This window comes from Protomyctophum bolini (assembly GCF_963924005.1).
Source record: "Protomyctophum bolini genome assembly, chromosome: 18".
Classification (NCBI taxonomy): Eukaryota; Metazoa; Chordata; class Actinopteri; order Myctophiformes; family Myctophidae; genus Protomyctophum; species Protomyctophum bolini.
Window position 1 is genome coordinate 33275664 of NC_137879.1, and position 23609 is coordinate 33299272.

The 23609-nt window shown below is 43.7% G+C and overlaps 2 protein-coding genes across 2 annotated transcripts in view; one reads left to right on the plus strand and one right to left on the minus strand.

Annotated features, from left to right (window-relative positions):
- The window catches only part of ogfod3 (2-oxoglutarate and iron dependent oxygenase domain containing 3), a 26947-nt gene extending 17051 nt beyond the window's left edge, over positions 1-9896 (plus strand). Inside the window, exon 9 of the mRNA XM_080788774.1 lies at positions 9698-9896. Coding sequence (XP_080644900.1) covers positions 9698-9834 — 137 coding nt within the window. The 3' untranslated portion in view covers positions 9835-9896. The remainder of the gene's footprint in view (positions 1-9697) is intronic.
- On the minus strand, positions 9746-22121 carry LOC308333651 (urotensin-2 receptor; the record flags this gene model as incomplete). Its single annotated transcript, XM_080790107.1, has 2 exons — positions 9746-9882; positions 20921-22121. One exon carries the CDS (start codon positions 22119-22121, stop codon positions 20988-20990), a length of 1134 nt encoding a protein of 377 aa, XP_080646233.1. The 3' UTR covers positions 9746-9882; positions 20921-20987.
- Between the last annotated feature and the right edge of the window lie 1488 nt (positions 22122-23609).

A 23609-nucleotide genomic window follows, 5' to 3' on the forward strand; every position in this document is an offset into this window, starting at 1 on the left:
ACTTTACCTTCAAATTAATTTTACGCGTTATTGGTCGAGATGGCGGCTGTAACATTTTGTAATCAGAAACTGCTCTTACAGTCTATTGCCGCTAGATGGCCTTTCCCTACTATAAATGTTTGCACGCGGCCCGCTGTACTGCGGTATTACTCCAGCTTGGTCACATGACATTATTTCAGCGCGATCGGCAAGTTTGTAGCCGACAGTGGCTGAGAGTGACCCAGAACTGGTTCAGGCCCAAGGTATCTGAGACTGTTGCAGAGGCACAGGGAAGAGTCACTTAATAGCCTTGTGTCTCGGGAAAAGTCAGGTATATCTCTGGAGGATTCAACATGCTGACCACAATGAACTGGCCTTTAATTGACACCAGAGGCACACTCTTGCCACCGTCATCTTAACAAGCTTTTATTTCATACGAAGATTGATCAAATGTACAAATCTTTGGGGTACCAAACCCATGGGGGATAGATATAGTGTTCCGCAGTGTGATGTAAGAGAGGAGGAAGCGAGCAGTCATACATAATGCATCACAGGCCTATAGGTCCTGTCTTTGTTGTTTGCACACCGCTCACCTGAGTCACCTCGCGCAGAAACGGCAACTTGCAGACGGTCGACTGACAGGCGCTGACTTTGGGAGAGTCGGACCGTCGTGCCTGACACCGATAATTATTTCACAGAGATAATGGTGGCTCTTTATTATCTTGTCTGCTGTTATAATTGCGCCTCATCCATCTCCGCCACGCAGCTCAGTTCTGCGCTCCACGGGAGGGAGGATTTAACTACCGTAATTAAGTAGCGAAATGTCGTAAACGTATGTCAAACTGACATAGACGGCACCTTTGTTTCAGTAGACCACACAGACACTTTAATATTGAACCACTTTCAACTTTGACAATTATTAAAGAGTTCGTTAAAAAGTTCAAGTTCAGATGCAACTGTGACGTTCACTTGACACCGTGGTATGACAATGTAGGGCATTCATTTACACAAAACAATTTAAATGTTGAGGAGAAAAGGTTTCTGCCCGGCAGAAACGATACGGAGGAGGACGCAATGCACTGTAGTTTGTGATCTGGGTTGAGAGTGGATTCGAAAAGGAGTGCATTCGAAAAATGAGCAAAGGTGGCAGGGATGACATTGACCACGCTGCCCTACAAAGCCAAAGTGCAGTAACCACGTACATTTGTGTATGCCAAATGTCAAATTAGGCTTCATGAATTTGGGTGATAAACAATTACGACTTAATTAATAAACATAATTATTTACAAGTAGTGTAATATCACTTATTTGCCGATATCTCTTTTTATTTGGCTGACCAGTTGAAACACTTTGAACCCATTTGGTGTTTTAAGCATTATGTTATACTTTAGCTATTGGAAAAAATAGCAGATCTACAAGCTCATAGGGCGGCACCGAGTGCCACGCTACAAGCTTGTAGGTCTACTATATATTTTTTAAACACCTGTGCACTTTGGCTTTGTAGGGCAGCATGGTGAAGAAGGGAGAGTAGCAAAGAGGAAGTGGTGGGAATTAACTAACTACATTTACCCAAGTACTGTTATGTTAGTAAAATGTGTAAGCTCTTTGTCCACCACACGGTGGCAGCAAAGGGTTGGTAAGCCTTGCCAAGGCATTTTCACCATAATATGGGTACTTTCATTTCCGTTTTCCCCCGGCTCGGAGACCCCCATTGTACGGAACGGCTTACTGTATGTTAGCATTAGCCTCGGAAACTCAGACGTTTTTATTTCCAGGGAGAAAGGAAAAAAAGTCCGAGTCCACTTCAATTCGGCATAGAGTAGCGCAAACGTCGATCACTCTCTGCTATTTCTCAGAGAAAAGAGCCAAAGAAGATCCTACTTTCAATGGGACCCTACGGGGGGTGCGCACGCACGTATCCTCCTGGTGCTGGGGGTACGCGATAACCTGACTCCGCCAGATGGCGGCAGTATTGAGTTCTCTCCTCCTAGCCTGCATCTGGGCTCTCTCAAGCAGTGGGACCAAAATCGGATATCTCCATAATCATTTCGAGTTGTAGTCCTGTTAGGTTCTGTTTACATTTGCGCTGTGGCACAGCTTCAATATGCCACCAGTCTCGCGTTGACCCCGCCTCTAGCGGCCGCATACGGCCGCGTATCGCTCCGGTCTGATTTGGACCGGAGTAGTTAGTACATCGTCTCTGCCCAGACTCTCCCTTCTGGCAGAATTAAAATGTTGTCCAGCAGGAGGAGTGGTTTCACCAGGCTAGGTATGCGAGGCGTTGCCCAGCAAGTTTTAAAAGTCAAAGTTTAGCTAAATCTGCATATTTGATACAAAGCTTTATCTACGAGATCTCGTGGTTGGCATACAACTGGTGTAGAGGGAAACTACGAGATATCTCGTAGTTGACACATACATTTCTTTAAACGTAACAGTGTAAAAAAATGTATTGTGGTACTGGTATTACTACTTTTAGTAGTACGGTTTTCTTTTTTTTAAGTAAACTAATTCAGTATTTGTCACACGACTGCAAAAAGGACAGCCAGTAATGGCTGTTGTGCGAATGAGGGATGACGCCGCGGGGGCGGTGTGGCCGTGATGAAGAAGGGACATTGGCAAAGAAGGACAGCAGAGACTTCTAATAGACTGCCAGGTTTGCGAAAGAGTGCGTTAAAGGACAGGAGAAAGACAGGTCCGGGGTGAGTGATGGAGTGGTTTAGAGATGGGAAATGTATACCTGGGAGCTGGGGGGGGGGGGGGGGGGGTCAGCGTGATGGAGAATATAAAGCAGGGAGCGAGGGATACGTGTTGGTGCCGTGGGGGAAGGAGTGTGAAAGAAGCACATCGGCCCACCAGGAGAACTAATGGTATTAGTTCATGGTAATACTAATGGTATTATATGTTTAACCTTGCATCTGCAGGGGAAACTAATGCATTGGTGTGTTTAAACCACGGCTAAGAGCTTTATAGCCATGGTTTGCTCTTCTGCTAAAAGAATACAAGGCAACACTTTTTGAATAACTATGCCTCGTAAATAGTCGGTTTGTGAATCTATGAACTATTTACTATTTGTTAATGATTTATTTGTTACTTTGTTGAAACTATGCCTTTTAGTATGCATAGTAGAATAGAAATAGGAAAAAAAGCTATAGAGCGCCGAAGTCCTGACGTCACTCGCTCATCCCCTGGTTCATGGAAGATTTTCTCTATGGAGAATAACATGGGGTCATCTTAAAATCGTCTCGTATGTAACAATTGTGGTCCAAAAGTAAACAAACTGTCTCGGCGATATTGTCCGTGAGGTGTCTCTGTATTGTTTACGACCGTCAGTCAGTCAGAGTCAGTCTGTTTCTAGCGATTTTTTTTTTCTCTCTCAGTCAGTTGATTCTTCCATACAGTATGAGTGAAACAGCCTGGATGATTTACAGTTATTTTATGTGGCGATCAAAAATTTCCCAATGGGGTTTACAATGCAAACTAGAAAAAGTGCCCCCCGGGGCACAGGTCTCCACCAAGGCCAGGTCAGGTTGTGGCCTCCTGGTGGCGCTATAATAGGCCAATGTGGAAAGGGTGCCATTTCTTCTTACACCATTGATGGCAATTGGATGATTTGAGGCATTTTGTTCCAAAAATGTGTTTTGCAAACCTCCACCTGTTGGTGGCGCTATAACAGGCCAATGTGAAAAGGGTGGGATATATTCCTCAGCCTTAGGAAAGACTTGGGAAAGTCTGTGAAAGATGTCACGTAAATTGCACGCTGCGTTCATGAGTCTTTTCACTCTGGAGCTATCACCCCGTTCACTGATTGGTCTAGATAGAAGTTGGGTAAACCACAGGGAGGCGGGGTCAATCCTTAAGGACATCACCGCGAGTACTCTTATCAACCGTTTTAGGTGATAAGCTATCACCTAAAACGGTGATAACCTATCTCCACAAACTGGAGTATGTAATGAGCCTTAAGGATGCAGGATGCAGGCTATTAATTTGCATCACTCCTTCCATATTATACTGTAGCTCAATTTATCCAATTCCAGGTGGAACATTTGCTGAGAATAGCTGAGCTTATAGATCGGCTAGAAACAAACAATGTACCCCCGATGTGTGTGTGTGTGTGTGTCTGTCTGGGGATAATCTTGCAGACCGCTATACGCCAATCAACGCTTGTGCAGGTTAGCCTGTTTTCCAGTAGGCTGTGATTGTTGTTCTGCGATTTCTTTTGTCACTTCAAACAAAACGAATCATGGAACGCAGATGACTCGCTGGCGTTTGTCACTTCGAACAAGGCAAATCACGGAACGCAGCGAACCAGGCTGGAATCCAGGCGGTGTGCATACACAGTGCAGGCTGCCAGTTAGGGAAAGGAGCTCAATTCCAGAATGGTTTTCAAATCCGTCAATCACAAATATTGAAGTAGCGACATGAAAAGTAAACTTAAAGTCGCTGAGAGGCGATGGGATGGGCCATGTTGTCAGACGCGCTCCGCCGCAAACAAAAGGAATTCGCTGGATCCAAATGATGCATTTTAAGGGTTTTATTAAAGCAATGTAGATAACTCATAATGGTGCTCAAACGTAAAGCAAAATGACCACAGCTACAAAGTAAATAAAGTAAATGAAATAAAGTGGTCAACAAAAGGTATGGCATCCCACACACCCCCTCTCTCTCTGTGTCCACAGCAGGTGAAAAGGTGATGTTAAAGGTAACCTTGGGTCCGCCCCTATGCCCGTCAATCATCAACACCAGTGACAGCCTACTCATTTAATTGACCAAATGTATAGTCAACATAACCAAACCATTTCGTGGCCCTTACAAATATGTTTAATGTGAATTTATAATCTCAGAGTTGGGATCCAAAAAGGAAAGAACACACATCTCCCGAAATTCTACAGGTGCTGGACACATTGCTGTGTACCAGGAAGGAACACAGCGGGGGAACAGCCTGGAATATCCAAATTACCATAATACCAAGTATGCCGACGCATACATAATTAAATCAATCCATACACTTTGGAACGATGCTCATGCTCCGCACATTTACATCTTAAAACCGGCTGTGAAATTCCTTTATGAGATTCCTTCTTGGTACACGTGGCACTGTGTGTGCAGTGTGAAACGTCCATCATCCTGTGGGATTTACCGTGTGGCATGGAAAAGCACTTTTTAACTTAAGAAAAAGTTACGATACAATATACCACAATGCAGAAATACTACAGTTACAATAGTGAGGGAAAGTTAGCAAAAGTGATAAAAATGCTTACCACTATAGCTTTCTTCACAAATGTGTTCATAAATGTGTTGTGACAGCTGCTGTAAGTTAACAACCTAAGGTATATAAGGTTGTTCTAATCGGCCATAGCCACTTGCCCAAATGGGATGACATTTATGATGACGGCTATGGCCGTTTTTAGCCCAAGGAGGGTTTTCGTGAAATGAGATTCAGAATCATAAAACACCCTATTTTTGTTTTTATTGCCCCGACTTTCAGCAGCTGTCATAAAGGTTTTTAAGGGGGTTGGGTTGGAACAAATTTAGAGGTGATAGTAGACACCTTTATGAGCACATTTTGTGAAGAAAGCTAGTGGTAAGCATTTTTATTTTATTTTATTTTGAAGATTTGCCACAACTTTTGCTAACTTTCCCTTACAAGTAAAAATGACTACTATCTAAATCTAAATCTACAAAGTAACTCAAAGTTTTAAATAATTGTAGTGGCCTTGTGGTTAGTGTCCGCCCTGAAACTGGGAGGTTGGGGTTCAATCCCCGGCCGGGTCATACCAAAGACTGTAAAAATGGGACCCAGTGCCTCCCTGCTTGACACTCAGCATCAAGGGTTGGATTGGGGATAAGTCCCTGCGACATACTAGCGTCATGTCCAGGGGGTGTACTTGTACATCAAGCTGCCTCACGCTACAGAAACAGGAGATAGGCTCCTGCCCCTATGGGCCTCATGGCTCGGCAAGGCTACTTACTTACTTGAAGGGTATAGTTTTTTTATTCTGAAATACACTGGAGAAGAAGTGTAAAGTATTGATGAAGTAAAGTAAATGTAGGCCTACCTGAAAACTGCATGAAACCCATTCTGGACGGGAACCCCTGTTGTTGTTTTAAGCATTATGTTATACTTTAGCTATTGAAAAATAGCAGATCTACAAGCTCATAGCGTGCCACCGAGTGCCGCGGTCGTGAAAAGTCGTGAAAGTCGTGAAAATGTGGCGCAAATCTTTGAATATATATTCTTTCAGAGCGAACGTTTTTAACTCAAATCTTTGCTTCTGGGGGGGTCCCTGGAACAACATATTTTCAGATGGGGGTCCGCGGCCAAATACAGATAATTCTGGAGGTCCTTGACATGAAATATTGAGCACCACTGATCATAGGTATTTCAGAAAACGGTCATGATTTAGAAGACATTTTGTAGAATCGAGCTCGGGGTCTATATGAGTTAAGTACGGCACTTGAGTAAATGTACTTGGCTATTTACTTTCCACCTCTGAATATCCATCAGGAGCGTAGCTGAGTCGCTGAGTCACAACTCTCCTGAGTATTCAAGCCCCCCCTTCCACTCCCACATTCCAACCTTCAACTCCACTGATGTTTTGATGGCCAGCTTCAAAAGACCTTTATCTGACAGTCCCCATAAGACGTCACACTGCTTTCTCATCTTCCGTTAATTAATTATGATGATGTGTCCGGGGGAAGGCTCATATGAATTGACTGGGATGATTGCTGAACGCGTGGGTGTCTTTCCACTGCGCGATGGCATTAACCCATTTTGGGCGGGGACCCGTTTTGGTGTTAGCATTATGTTATGCTTTAGCTATTGAAAAATAGCAGATCTACAAGCTCATAGAGCTTGTAGGTCCGCTATTTTTCGAAACTGTCAGGATTTGGAAGACATTTTTAGAATCTGATCTCAGGTCAAAATGCGTTAAAGAACCACCATTCTTCTGTGCGTTAGAATCTGATCTCAGGTCAGAATGGGTTAACCTCGGGTGTATTGACGAAGCACTGTATGATGAATCGCTGTATGCAGCAACTATTGAGCCAAGTACCCTCGTCTCCCGTGGGCCCGGTAAGGTGCCATGAAAGTCAAATTGGAATCCGTTTTTTATACGGATGTGGGGATTTAACGGGGAAAGGGCAATATACTAGGCAGAGGTTGTGTAGGAGGCAAGCACGGTGGTGTGTGTGTGTGTAAAGAATTAGTGACAAAGCTGTCCAATCTGATTTCACAGTGTTACATTTGTGGACAGTAGAAAAACAGAGCTTTGCATCCCGAACCAGAACACAGCGTTCAGTACTGTAGAACACATGAATCATGAAAATGCACACTATTTTGTTTTTATTTTCCAAAATTACGAAATTACATACAGTATACTGTATATATACACGCTTAAAAAAAAACTCTATGTCTTTATTGTTATGTTGTTTGAACAGTATTACAAACCTTACCACAATTCCATGCCAATTGCCACCGCTTGTACCTGTATAAGTAGCCTTGCCGAGCCATGAGGCCCATAGGGCAGGAGCCTATCTCCTGTTTCTGTAGCGTGAGGCAGCTTGATGTACAAGTACACCCTCTGGACATGACACTAGTATGTCGCAGGGATTTACCCCCAATCCAACCCTTGATGAGAGTCAAGCAGGGAGGCCCTGGGTCTTTGGTATGACCCGGCCGGGGATTGAACCCCGACCTCCCAGTCCCAGGGCGGACACTCTAACCACAAGGCCACTGAGTTGTTCCCCCTGTATTGTGACAAATAAATAAACCTTCTTGATTCTTGGCATCTATTTTCATAGACCTTGTAGTAAGAGTTAAAGCTAGAGATGTCCCGATACTGTCGGTATCGGGGAAAGTATCGGATCTGCCCTTATTTGGTCATATCGGGTCATATTGGTATCGGCAAATATGCAAAAAGGGGTTGACACTATGGCAGGTAAATATAATGTTGGGGCATGTGGAGTTTGCTTTCGAGTTGCCCAAACTGCAAGTGCACATTTGAGTGAGGCGTCTGCTATAAACACAACACGAGATATATATATATAGCTAGATAGCTATAAACACTATTCCCGGTCGGTGGACTTAAGCTATTTTTTTATTTTTTGTATTTGCGAAGTGCGCAGTGAGCACTTACTATGAGACCTAGCAGATCATGTCTGTGTGTCTGTGTGTCCCCCCTTTGTGCCCATATATGGAGCTGAGTGATTTGTTTGTGATTGATGCAACACACTCCATATTTGGACGTATAGCTGCTTTGGGGACTCCTTATATGGTTATGGCTAAGTTAAAAACTTAACTTAAAAAAAACTTAACTTAAAAAAAAAATAACTTAAAAATAAATCTTAAAAAAACCCAAATATGTACGAGCTGCGTTCGCTTCCCGCGTTTGCGTGTCTTACTTGTATATATTATTCTCTGGATATATACATCCTCTGGTTAAAGCCATGCCATATGGGACTAACTGAAGTCCTGGCCATGGATCAAATGGACCCATCCATGACAATGAGAGAAGAATCGGACACAATCAATCTATCGGATTGGAGTCTATATCCCATTGTATATAGGCACTAATCTGCCCTGCCGAAGGTGCTGAACTGACTGTTTCTTTCACAGTGGCAAACGTAAGTGCGAGGGATTATTTATCAAAGGGAAATGAATTGCGCAGCGGTTATCTAAAGCAGTGTGACCAATTCCAGTCCTTTAGAATTTCTTGGACCTGAGTTGAAAGCAGAACAACACATCATCGTGAGCTCGCTGCTTGCATAATTCCTTTGTTTATGTGCCGAGTGATTCTTCTCACTTTCCATTCTTTAGTTTTTCATGCTGAGTGATTCCCTCTATTCTACAAACAGTACAAACAATTCCATTACTTACATATATAAATCTAAAGCTCTGAATACTGGGGAATTTATATACGGCCCGGGCACACAAACATACACACATTATAAGAATATGGAATGGTATATGGAGCACAAACAAGTTGGTATGAAATTCTTTAATTCAGTTTTTACTTATTTTTTAATATTCATACGAAAATATATTGCATGACCGTTATGGGTGAGTTAGACAAACAGTAACCAGAAATGGTGGCTTGTATTTCATATACAGTAGGACTGTGCTGGCTTGTTAAACTCAACAACTCAACTCGGTATGTTCCAGCCGAGCGATGTCTCTGCTGACTGAGCTGAAGAAGTTACCCTTGAGGAACATGACCAAACCGTTACGTCTGAATGGATTTTAAAATAACTGCCAACTTCAGTTTACTGTCACGGAGGTGGTGACGTTATTTGGCGCAAGCAAGCAAGCCTCCCATATTACATGAAATAAAGAATACAAATAAGAGTAAGAGAAACGTATATCAAATATCAAGTATCTGTTCTTTATTAGCTAGCTACAGGGGACATCTAGAACCTGATCCTGTCCATTAGTCATCGTCTACACTTGACGACGGAATGTCCTCCCATCGTATCCCATCAAACTTTCCATCTTCTATCTCCCAATTTCCTCAGCAAGACTTTCTTTGCTTTTGCCTCTCATTTCTCCTACTCTTTTACTGTTTCTGATGTCGTTTCCCCCCCCCCCCCCCCTAGTTCTTTCTCATTATATTGTCAGGCAACAATGAACGCTCCCAAGAGCCCTCGAACCAAAGCGTCCCTTTCCCTCCAAAAAAAAAAAAAAAAGTACCCCTCTCCTCCCCTCTCTCTTCAACCTCTGCAGGGCGAGTCTCCTTCTTCTCCTCTGGCTCGGAGAACCTCCACCGTGTGGAGCAGGTGGCGTGGGGCACGCGGTACGCCATCACCGTTGCCTTCACCTGCGATCCGGTGCACGGCATCTCTGACCCCATGCTGACCTGAATCGGTACACCAGGGTGACCGCGGCGCCTGCTGGCCCGGGAATAAGCACTGAAATACACAGGACGGGGCAGAGGGAGGGGGCGGGGGTTGGGTTGTGGAGAAAAAAAAGTGTTAAGGCTTTGTGGGTGGGGGGGGGCAGGGGACAGGGGACGGGGGGCGGGGGCGGGGTTGGAAGCGGAGAGAGGAGATGAAGATGAAAGAAACGAGAGTGGTAAAAGGGGAGGCTGTGAAAGGAGAAGCGATAAATTACGTAAAATGATTTTGTTGCACATTCCGTTTTTAATGTGTCGTTTCATTTTCATGTCATGGCACATGTGTGTATTTTTCCCTTTTCGTTTCGAGAGTTGCTTCTCATAATTGTGCCACAGAAAAGAGTCACATGATATGAAGCCTTTTCTTTTTCTATTTTGTTTTTAATGCTGCCCTGTGTATGTGTTCCTTGATTTTGTTTCCTGTTGTTGTGCACCAGTTGCTTGGTCAGGGTACATCACACTCAGACGATACAGTACAGTATGTCCATTTATACAATATAGGACTCCTTTTTGATTGAAGCCAAAGTGGAAATTCCTTTAAGGCAAACGGGGTTTGTTGAAAGAGGCAGACGTAATAATCAACTCTTTTGTACTTTTGAAAGAAGTAGTGGTCTATTTCCGCTTGAAGACATGACATCAGTCGGCAGAAATTGCCTTTTCATTCCCAGAACCTGACACTTGCCCCGGCTACTCGGACATCCAGGAGGTATTTTCTTCTGAGAAGAACCCTCTCTTTGTCCGAGAACAATTTGTGATTCCTGTCTCGTTAATGTTTTTACTTTGAATGGCGTCTATGCGAAGGAGATGAAATACAAGGCGGGTACATACAGTACGACCGTGTCTCTAGGGCCTCCTCACACCTGGTTCTCGTCATCCAGTGGTTGGCGTCTGCCCCGTGAGGCTTGTTTTGAACCAACAGTTATGGTTTCTGCCAATGGTTTATTCAAGACCAATCTGAGAATCCCATCGTCAAATATTCGGGGAAAACAGCGCCTCCCACAGTCTGTATTGAGAGACTAATTCAAGTCCAATAGACACGACATGTATTTGAGATATTGAGGAAAAACTGACATATTTGAAAATGTGACGCAAGTCAGTCAGAAAACCCTTGATATCATGTTTATTTCAGGTGGTGATGTGAAAATCCATTTGAATTTACTTCACATGAATCAGTAATGCTTCTTTCAGTGTAGGGGTGCAACAAACTAATAGATTGAATTGAATATACAAAATAATCAATTTGATTAAAATAATTCATTAGCAAACATTTTGAAAGTCGAAGACGCAGGGGCTCAAGTGGTTAATCGGACTAATCTATTTCAGTGTTGAACATCACTGACTTTAGTCATCCAAATGCTTGTCAATGGAAACGAGAGGCTGCACAGTACATGTGTATATGGCTGCCACTGCTTAAAGGACCACTTCGCCACTTTTCAACCTATCTTCATAATAGGTGCTCACTAATAATCATGATAAAATGGCACAATTTTTTTTCTACTCAGTCTGTGCCTCATAGGAGGGCTGTGGGCAGTTTAGAAACCGTCTTCCAGTGACATCATCATTAGGCAGATTCTTTTTTAAACAAGATTTTTTTTACAAAATTGTTTAGATTTTCATTAACGTGAGAACGATGGCTTCCATTTTCACATTGCAACTTTTCAGGACTAGAAAGACTGCCGTTTTCTATTAGCTTGTATTCCCCATCGATGTCACTGGAAGACGGTTTCTAAACTGCCCACAGCCCTCCTATATGAGACACAGACTGAGTAGAAAGAAATTGTGCCATTTTTTCATGATTATTAGTGAGGACCTATTATATGAAGATGGGTTGAAAAGTGGTGAAGTGGTCCTTTTAATGGCGTGATCATGCGTCAATACAGTCGATATATTGGTGTCTGCACATGATTTGCGCCTGTAAAAGGTTTGTTTTGTCATGCTAGTTGCTTTATCTCTCTCTGGAAGAGGTTGCATTGGGAACTCTGCCACCGCAGGCAAACACTCACACTGACAAGCTTCAGATGTTGCCCCAGACGCTCATTCATGTACGATGAATGATGCGATCCAGCGGCCAGTGCAGCGTGTCCACGTATAGCTATTAACCCATTCTGACCTGAGATCAGATTCATACGAGGTTTCCACTGGACACACGCTGGTCTGATTAACCCATTCTGACCTGAGATCAGATTCTAAAAATGTCAGTCGTTCTTCGATTCTTCAAAAATAGCAGACCTATACAAGCTCGTAGCGCGCCACTCGGTGGCGCGCTATGAGCTTGTAGATCTGCTATTTTTCAATAGCTAAAGCATAACATGATGCTAACACCAAAATGGGTTCCCGTTCAGAATGGGTTAATATGCTCTGTGATCTAATGTCTGTGTATGTTCTGAACACCCGGGTTTCTTTGATCAAGATTGATGTTCTGATGTGTTTGGCATTGAGAGGAAAAAGAACGGCCGAGAACAAACGTTCAAGGATTTCGACGATTCGTCATATGATATTGCATGCCACTTTCACACTTTCACTTTCCTCATTAAATCTGTTTGAATGGCAGCGGAGGCAGACTTTGTGCGAGTGTCTATTCTTTGTGCAAAAAAGGCTGTGAGGATATAATCAGTATAGTTAACCCATTTGGGCCTTTCTTCACGAAATTTTTAAAAATAGCAGACCTACAAGCTCGTAGCGCGCCACTCGGTGGCGCACTATGAGCTTGTAGATCTGCTATTTTCCGATAGCTAAATTATAACATAAGGTTTAAAACACCAAAAGGGGTTTCCGCCCAAAATGGGTTAATCTGCATTGATATTGAATTGCCATTAAATTGACTAATGTTATACCGATGCACAATGGTTATTATGCATAATTATGTGCAATGTTTCCATCACTATTGAACCCTTTCTGAGCCCCTGACTTGTGGAATTGCTTGACAACAAAGGCTGATTTTCAGACATTTACGCTCTTTAAGAAATCATTCGATCTTTTGTATTTTTTTGCCATAATATATACATGAAGAAGGAATGAATGAATGAAGGGGGGCTTCGTTGTTCGTTCCCTCATCTTGTCTCACAACATTATTGATGGAAATCTAATTACTTTGCAACAACTGCCTGTGTGAGCATCAAAGTGACTACGATATTGGCTTAGCTTCATATCGATCGGCTGGATATTATCCCATTCTGACCTGAGATCAGATTCATACGAGGTTTCCACGGGACACACACTGGTCTGATTAACCCATTCTGACCTGAGATCAGATTCTAAAAATGTCAGTCGTTCTTCGAATTTTTCAAAAATAGCAGACCTACAAGCTCGTATCGCGCCACTCGGTGGCGCGATATGAGCTTGTAGATCTGCTATTTTTCAATAGCTAAAGCATAACATGCCAACACCAAAATGGGTGCCCGGTCAGAATGGGTTATGCAAGGCCAGGTTGGTTTCAAAGAAATCACATAATTAGTGTGTTGAACTTGAACATCACAGGTTTTTATTTTATTATTGACGTCATGTCTATAGTATGCACAGCGTAATAACATGTCTGTTCTTTGACGATAAGTACAGATAAGAAGAAACTTGGCAAACAAAAACGTATACCAACGGGTTCGATTTGATTAGGTGCAGCAGGTGGTGCGAAACTCCATGCCTCCGCTTGTTCGATACCCCTCCGCCCCACTATAGAGCTGATAGTGACTAAACGTGATTAATTGTATAGTGACGCTAATTATATTTTTTTGTTCACAAACCTCACAAGATTTACAATTAAGCCGAGGTTGTATAGGTTGGCTATTTTCGCTATTTGTCTAGCAAAGCGGTATTCCCCACCCTCTCTGTTCTTTGTTTGAAATCGAAACCCTGGCGGGCCAATGCTCTTGTCATCTACATGGACAGCTTGGCTGGATATGAAACCTATAATATATGCATTTATTTCAGCCTCTATTATCACCATGACTCTTTATTCTGACACTTTTTACTTCATGCTCTCAAGTTGTGTTTGGTAGGACTATTTGCAGACTAAAGAAATTCTTCGTTGACTAATAATCAATGATTTTATCCACTGATTGTGAAGGAACTGAGGATACTGCCCCCCCACCCCCCCCCCCCCCCCCACACACACACACACACACACATAATTGGGTGAAAAAGCAACATCCACATAAACAACAATAACAACACTTGAGATTGTTGTGGGCCCTGATCCATAAAAGGTTAAGCGTGCACTTTTAGTTTTTAGCTTTTTTTCAAGGCAGCACTCCAGTACATTCACTTTGAACTTTGACTGAGCAACTGCCACTTGCCAGTTGAGTAGCCTATATGAAACCCAATTTGTTTTGCCTACATTGAAACTATACACACTATAGGATGCCAGGTCTACAAATGACCCTGGCGTCTGTACAGTACAGCATGATTTGTATCTCTACATATAACATGCCATCTAAATTACATTTTAGCCTTTTGCATAATGCCTGCAATGCCGTCAAGGCTGGTCAAGGCAAGTGCTACACAGGCTGAAGATGTGAGTCTTCTCACGGCGGAAGATTGGGAGCGAGTGCAGTGCTATAACTGCAATGTTCGTTCGTTTAAGAATGTCAGAGCTGAACGATATACTACTCCATGATGACTTTCTTTTGTACTGAAGGGAAAGTGACACATCAACTATTCTCACTTATCTGCTTTAACTTGGCCCCACTTATTATAAGTCCTCCACACACTGAACCTCATGCCGTCCCTCATTCCATGTCTGCGTACGTCAGGACTCAGGACAGACAACAAGTAATCTGAGCTTGAATTCACTGGCTGGTCAAAACCAAAACCCTTCCATGAGTGTGCAGCTGCAGCATCATTGCTTGCCTTTAATTTCTATTAAACCTGATACAGTATTTATTCTGGCCTGCCTCAATAAACACAGGCATGGATTCAAGTCATACGGCCACTCGATCCTGAAGTAACTGGACCAGCTGACAGAGTCATAGGAAAATAATTAGATGGCCCTATCAATATCAGACTCGTCTGATTGCTTTCAGAGTGACAAATTATCGCATTGCTAAACACGGCCAAGTGGTGACACACACACACACACACACACACACTATTGGATGAATGTAATTCACACCGTGGGCTAGATTTTGAAGGTGCGTTTTACCTATTACAGTAATATGAGCTGGGGGCGTGAGGTATGTCATATTGCAATTTTAAGCATGTTAAGAAGCGCTTTCGACACCCCGTGGAGTGCGCAAAACGGCCTTGAATTAGTCATGGGAGTGTTTAAGGCGTGTTTGAGAGTTACCCAATCAACATGTCCGTACTATTTTCTTTACCAGTCAGCTGATGTCACATACGGAATGCGCACTTTGGGGATCGTTATTATTACATTTCTTCAGGCTGGCACCATAGAAGACATGACATATGACTTTGTCACATTTGGGTTAATTATTCCTATTGCACTGCATGCTGTCACCTTTATGCCTCAAAATAAGTTGTTTCTATTGAGAAACACCAGTAAAATTATATTTTAATTTAAATTATAATTATATTATATTTGAAATGAGTAATGAGTTGAATGCCTGGTGCGTATGCCCGTGATGCGGTATGGTCTTCGCTCGTAGCATTTTATTGAAGAAGACTTGGATCGAGTGTGATACAGCGTATGAAAGCAAACCTCTCAAGGATTATGGAGATGTTTTTATTTATTTTTAAGGTTGAGAAATGAAATAATGATGGTCGTTTCTAATCTCAACCTTTCAAAAACAATGGATGCGTCTTTTGCTGCGCTGTTGCCATGTCTCATAGAAACAAGTAAATAGGTCTATAAAAATAATCCCAAAATAAGCGCATATAACAGGGGTCTGTAACCTATTTTAAATGAAGTGCCATGTTTTTATTTTCTAGATAGTGAGTCTGCTATATCCAGATTAATTTTAATGACACCACATTAAAATAAAAAACATATTTTGATTGTCCACAAATATAAAGTCCTTCCATCTTTTTAAATATTTTCTTGCACATTGTTATAATGATCATTATATATCCGCCTGCAGTCAGAGTTCATAGTTTTAATGAATGAATGTGATTCATTGTGAGCTGGTAGATCTGCTATTTTCAAAAGTAAAATTTTAATTACATTTTTGTATTAGCCGTCCTTAGTTGGGCAAATGCATTCATCTGGGGATCCTTGACATGGGAATGTGCTGTGTGAGGATCACTGGTTTAAACAACATTAGGAGAAACCTTTAGAAACAAGAAAAGCAACCACAACTACCAATATTTACAAGCAACTTTACAGAAAAAGAAGCCGCTTATAATAAACAGACTTGGCAACACTCCAGCAGCGTCCCAGAGCCGCTCAAGTGTAAAATCAAACAGTGCTTTAAATTATTTTTGCGTTTATGAGGAGGTCAGACCCACGTCTAATCGTTATGCGCAGGTCAAGGGGCTTAATAGCAAATTGCGCAAAGCGAAAATAATTAACATATGGACACTCCCACAATGCTAAAATATTCAGCAACGTCGTATTCCATATATGTGTGCGTTCAACACGGGACGATAAGGCTTTCATAATACGATTGTGCGCAGAGCGAGGCCAATTTATGTATTACCACATGGTAAAACGCACCTTCAAAATCCAGCCCCGTGTGTCTTGGGAGTCCTACTGATCCCACTGGCAGAAAATAGGTCCTATTAATTTCATGAATGTGATAAGTGTCCGCTTTGAAAAGCAAACATCAGACCAGTGAAAGCGAAAATAGCCAATCTAGCTTAGATTGGCTTTTTTTCTGTTGACCATATGTGGTGCAGAGGGGGCTAAATAGAACCCATAGGGTCAACTAAGTACGGGGTTTAAGTAGTACGGGGTTTAAGTACGGGGTTTAAGTAGTTAAGCTGCTTTAGCTCCTGTGCCACTGACATCACTCTTCCTGGGTCAATAATCTGGGGTGGATTTAAACACCTGACCCTTATATGTACTTTGACTTACAACGCTGTACGACTTCTACATAGTAAGCTGACATGATCTCCCAGTGGCTCCCAGTCGCTGCCCGCGCAGAGCACAAAGCACCGATGTTGGCCTACAAAGCAACCAAAGGCATGGCGCCCGCATACCTTCAACAGGCCAGCGCAATGAGTTGCGTGAGCTTGTAGATTGTCGTTGTATTTTGTAGTTTGTAGATTTTGCCGGACTGTTAGTACGTCAGACGTAAGATATGCACCCGTGAAGACACTGTTTGTAGCTAGCTACTTATTTCTTATAGTTTTGAGTGGATATCTTTCCAATTTCCATCACACCAAAATGAGTAATTCTCCATCTCATCCGTTTAGCTTTTACACAGTTCTCAAGTTAAAGGTTCATGAAACACGTCATAAGAGCCCCTGGCCGTATCAACCAGGTACTCTATATACTGTAGAGGTCTGGCACAGAGATGAAGTCACCATGATGGTCTCATACAGTATGACACACAGCAGTGTGTGTGTGTTTTACTCAAGCAAGAATCCTAGGAACATGAGTGCTGGTATTCATTCCTACAGTCTGTATCTTCCAAACTCCCCAGGAGTCCACGGGCCACCAGTTGAATATCACTGCCCTACTGTATGCTACTTCAGTTATTCAAAAATAGCCACATCTACACCTGTGACGTGCAGCTTGTATGGCTATTTTCAAAACATTTTTGAAAAATAATACACATTTTCGCCATTTCTATCAGAATCAGATTTATTGTCATTGTACAACACAACGGAATTGATTTGCAATCCAGCTCAAGTGCATTAAAAACAAAAACACATAATACTACTATATAAAAAAAACATACATTAAGACATATTGCACAGTAAGTCCCTTTAGTCCATAAAGTGTCAAGTGTCAGAGTTCAAGTGTCAGTGTTTAAAGCTATGACTGCTCTGGGGTGAAAAACTATTTTTCAGTCTGTTCGTCCTTGCATTGATGACCTTATCGCGCCTCCCTGAGGGCATAAGATGCAGCAGGTGATGACCTGCAGGTGGGATGAATCCTTGAGGATGCTGTTGGCTCTCCTGCTACAGTGTCTCTTGTAGAGGTCCTCCTCTGGGCCGTGTTTATGACCCTTTCTTTCTGCCACCGTGCAGCTGGCAAACCACAGAGATATGCCGTAGGTCAACACTGACTCGATGGAACGGCCGTAGGAGGACAGGAGCACACTCTCCATTAGGTCCATTTTCCTCAGCACTCTGAGAAAATACAGTCTCTGTTGACCTTTTTTACTGGAGCGCAGTGGTGTTTGTTTTCCAGGTCATGTTGTCCGGCGATGTTCATGCCCAGGAACCTGAAGTCTGAGACCCTTTCCACCTCCTCTCCCTTGATAGGTTGGATAGGCTGAATATTCTTCCACCTGAAGTCAACGATCAGCTCCTTGGTCTTGGAGGTGTTGAGAATGAGATGAGAATGAGAATAATAAATATATGGTTGAGGTTACCTGGCATATACCCTGAAGAAAGCAACTTGTTTGTCGAAACGTTGGTAACCCAATAGAAAGTACTTTTGGCATCGTGACTATATACGAGCTGTGCGACCTCTCCTTTTCTATTTTTAAAGTTTGTCCCCCGTGGTCAGCACCTCCCTATACACTCTTGGTGTGTGCTCCCACCCCCATCAGTTCTAGGGGTGTCCTTGAAAACACGATGAAATGTTTTTTGAACCACTGCAGTGCTGTAGTACAGCAGGTGGACTGACATGAAACGAAACGGCATGCTGCTGAGTACTCCTAATGGAAGGGATTAGAGCCAAGGAGGCTTCCTTCCAGCACCGCAGGCCATCTATATTAAGGCATTCTGACCTGAGATCAGATTCATACAAGGTTTCCACTATGGACACACACTGGTCTGATGAACCCATTCTGACCTGAGATCAGATTCTAAAAAAATGTCAGTCGTTCTTCGATTTTTCAAAAATAGCAGACCTACAAGCTCATAGCGCGCCACTCGGTGGCGCGCTATGAGCTTGTAGATCTGCTCTTTCTCAATAGCTAAAGCATGACATGATGCTGAACACCAAAATGGGTTCCCGTTCAGAATGGGTTAAGGCATTATGCCCTCTACATGAAACATGAGGCAGCACTGAGCAGCTCGGCATCGCTCAAGAAGACACCTGTGCCAAAATGCATATAACATCCTCCTGAACAAAGGAGTCAGGACCCACTCCTGCATATGTGATTTCCCCCCCCCCCCCCAGATGACAGTGAAGTGACTATAGGGCATGGTATAGTGGCGGCCATTTTCTGGTTCCATCGATCCAGACCCCATTCATTTTTCCCATAGAGGTTTCCAAAAATATTGATATCAATTAGTTTAAGCCTATAGCCATCATGACCATAAAACATTTGATTCTGTGAAATAATAATAATAATAATAACAATAATATTTATGGCCACTGTTATGCCCTATTTTAAGGGCCTTAACCGCTTCCGCGCCATTGCCATAGATCTCCGTCAATTAAGCCTTATTATTTAATACAACCCTCAACGCCATTGCCGTAGATCAATGGCAATTGCGCTTTTATAGCACTTTCGATCGATCAAGTCATAATGCTACTCACGTTAGCATCGGGTTGCTAGCTGTTGTTGTCATAACACTGGGTCGCGCCATCTTAGATCGTCGTCTGTTTCTTTCAATCGCCTGTATCTCCTATTGACCTATTCCTTGTCCAAGATATTTTGGCGGGCCTTGATGTTTTTTTTCCACAAAATAACAGATCTACAAGCCCACAACGTGTCGCAGCGGTAGATCTGCTATTTTCAGCATGCAACCAAGTGTAAAATGACTTATACTGGATCTCTTGTCCACTAGTCCCTTCCTAACATTTTAGTCTAGTTTGTATTTCTTGACGACATTGTCAGCATATTTAGTCTCATAGTTTTTAGTCATCACAGCTTAGTTTTCATTTTAGTTTCCATTAGTTTTTTGTCAGTGAAAAAAGGTAGTCGACGAACATTTTTCGTCTTGGTTTTAGTCGACGAAAACAACACTGGTGTAATCATGCACGTAACTCGACAACCCTGCCGACTCAAATTGGACACACACACGTTCCACACCCCCACAGGGAGTGCAGTGCCTGGTGTCGAGTCGGTCGGACGCACGGTTGTCCAGAACCGCCACATAAAGTGAACGCCTCAAACTCCTATAGAACTCCAAGCGCTTGTCAGCATATGGGGGTCCCCAGTTCAAATCTGATTCTTTTTTTGGGGGGGGGGGGGGGGGGTCACTGCCTGAAAAGGTTGAGAACCGGCGCTGATATGGGCTATACTGTAAAATTTTAATCACACACACACACACACACACACACACACACACACACACACACACACACAGGCACACCATCTCGGGCATTTGTTTTCTGATGTGCATAATGTATGACATTTGCATGCACACAAGGGTTAGTGTGCAGAATTAAATTAATATACACATTTGCGACTCTTGCCAATCACTCAAATTAAAACTGACAAGTCCACGTGTGTGCGTGCGTGTGTGTGTGACCCGGCGCATCCCCTTACTCTGCAATGCATCCCCTAGCTGTGTGTGTGGATGCAGAGTAACGGGACAGGACAGGTGCATGAATTGACACAATTTGACAGGGAGTGACGTGACGCAGCAAAATAAAACTAGTCTGAATGGTCTTAGGAAATAGGAATTATTATTATTTACAGTATCTATAACCACATTTGTTCCATTTATATATACTCTGTTTTAAATTAACACTGCCGATTTGAATGTAGGCCTACATGTTTGTCTGATCTTTGAATTGCAGTATAGCCTATGGCTGCGTGGGTTATAGCTTTGAGTTAGGAAAGTGCATGCATGAGTTTACAGTCATTATTTTAATGGGTTTTTTACGAATTTGTTTGAATCATGTTTTATTTCTTTTTTAAATAATCTAAGGAATCCTGCAACACAGAATGCTAGAAATGATCGAACACAAGTTATTTGTGAAGTATAGCTAAACTGGCCTTTTACGCACAATTACGCACGAACAAAACGGCACATGTAGGCCTATACTGCTAGTCTGTTTGTTTGTATATAGTCTGGTTAAGGTTTAGGCCTACCTGTTGCGGTTATCCCTACAGCAACCTCACGTCTTTCCCCCACCCGCCGACGCGACTGCACTCACTGTCACTTCAGTGCCCCCATGACCAGGGTCTCGGAGTTGAACTCGAACTGGTTGCTGGTGGAGGAGGCGGACGACTTGTTCCCCGGCCAGGAGTACAGGCTGGGCGGCCGCTGCTTGAACGAGGACGTGTAGCGGTAGAAGCTCCGGTGCCTGTTCTTCAGGTACTCGCGGTAGTTCTTGGTGAGCAGCGTGTAGAGGAACGGGTTGATGCAGCTGTTGGAGTAGGTGAGGCTCGCCACCAGGTAGTTGATGCACGTGTGCGTCTGCGAGGCCAGCTTCTTGAGCGGCGCGGCGTGGTAGAGCGGCAGCAGCTGCCAGATCCAGAAGGGCAGGAAGCACGCCCAGAAGACCATCACGATGGTGAAGATCATGATCAGCACCTTCTGCTTCGGCGACTTCTTCTTCTTGCCCGCGCGGCTGATGACGACGCTGCGCTGGGACTCCAGATAGGTGCGCGCCAGCTTTATGTACAGGTAGCCGATGACGAGCCCCGGCGCCATGATGCTGGTGCCGAACAGCACGGTCACGTAGACCTTGTAGGCGAGCGGCGACCAGGTGGGCGCGCACAGCCTCTTCACGCCGCCGTCCGGCGTGCCCTTCGTGGTCTGCGCCACCATCAGCAGCATCGGCACGGTGAGCAGCAGCGACAGGAGCCACACGCCCCACGCCAGCGCCTTGCGGTAGCTCTTGGAGCGGCGCACGGAGTCCAGCGGCTTGGTCACGGCCAGGTAGCGCTCGGCGCACATCACCGTGAGCGTGAAGATGCTCGCGTGCATGGTCAGCAGGTCCAGGCTGAGCAGGACGCGGCAGCCCGCGTCGCCGAAGTACCAGTCCTTGAGGAAGTACGTGGCCACCACGAACGGGATGGTGGAGAGGTAGAGCAGGTCCGCCAGCGCCAGGTTGATGATGGAGATGTACATGGCCGTGGCGAAGCGGATGGAGTGGCACATCACCACCAGCGTGTACACGTTCCCCGACACGCCGACGATGTACACGACGGAGAGAAGCGTGCCGAACGTGGAGGTGATGATCAGCTCCTGGTCGCCGCCGCCGCCTCCGCCGCTGCTGCTGCTGCCGCTGCCGCTGGCCCGATGAGGCGGGCTGCTGTTCGGTTGAATTATAGACTTGTTATTCATTTTAGCTTCGGGCGTGCTGTGGTTTGTTTCCTCGCGTAAATGTATAGGCCTATTTCCCCGACAACGCAGTGCTGCTGCTGCTGCTGTTGCTCTTTCCTTCCATGCTGAAGTTTGTTTGTGAAGAATCAATCAAAAGACGGGCGCGGGCATGCAGCGACGCGCGGCGCACCGTGCCGGCACAGGTTCAGTGCATGGCTGGTCCTGACGGCGCGCTGCTTATCTCTCTGTGTCTCTCTGCGCTCTGGTCTGTATAGTGTAGTCTAGTGTATCCTCCTGACGTCAACACACACACTTCAACATCACTTAAAGAGAGTTGCAAAGAGACGTGCAGGTGACTTTGCATGCATGGTATTCAATAATCAAAGGTTTATATAGATTTGAACAATGATCTGTTCATTATAATTTACATATTTTATGTGCAGCAGTTCTATTTAAATTCGACAATGTCCTAAAGTCACAATAACAAAGTATAACACCTAGATCTCATTTATTTCCGTTTTCCTCCTATGCATTATCTTTTTTTTAAATACATTTTTATTTCATTTCAGGAGGAAAAGAGTATAGGCTACAATTAAAGGACACAAATTCATCGATTGATTTTCGAAATCAATACAAATGGATATCTGTTAACATACATGCCACTGGAAGAAAAAGGCAAATACAAACTCCAACATAATCCAACACATGAATGCAGGCTTAAACATGCATATGTTTTATAAAAAATAAATGTCTTTACATTTTGACCAACTTAAATAATATACGGTACATAAATACATGTTTGCTATCCCCCATATTTCAGCTGAGTGGCTGCACCCAGTGCCAGATTTACAGTACAGGGCCCCCGGCCGGGCTAAACAAAAAAAACAAGAATTGGGGTATTTTGTTTTAATTTTGGTGTACCCAGCACACCCAAGAGAGGGAGGCAGACAGGCACTAGTCGCTGTCCATGGTGCTGAATGGATGCAGCCACTATAAGTGTTTTAAAGCAAAATACCTTTTTTTTCCTCCACAATGTGCTCTGATAAAATCCCACAAATGTCTTCTGAATCCTGAGGCTCCGTACACACATAAAGAACAACTGTGCTGTGCTCTGCCTGTGTTTCATGGCCGCCCCAATGCTTTTCCAATGGAAGTCACGTGGTTTGACCAAACACTTGTGTTTGATTCCCCCCCCCCCCCCATCACACACAACTGTTTGATCAAACCACGTGACTTCCATTGGAAAAGCATTGAGGCGGCCATGAAACACGGACAGCACAGAGCATGTTCGTCTGATATGTGTGTACGAAGCCTGTCAGTTTTCTGAGAAACCCATGTTTCTATGTCAAACATTTTCATGTCGAGGACCCCCAAAAATATGTGTAATTGGCTGCCGACCTCCATCTGAAAATATGTTGTTCCAGGGACCCCCCAGAAGCAAAGATTTGAGTTAAAAACGTTCGCTCTGAAAGAAGAATATAGCAGACCTACAAGCACGTAGCTTGAGCT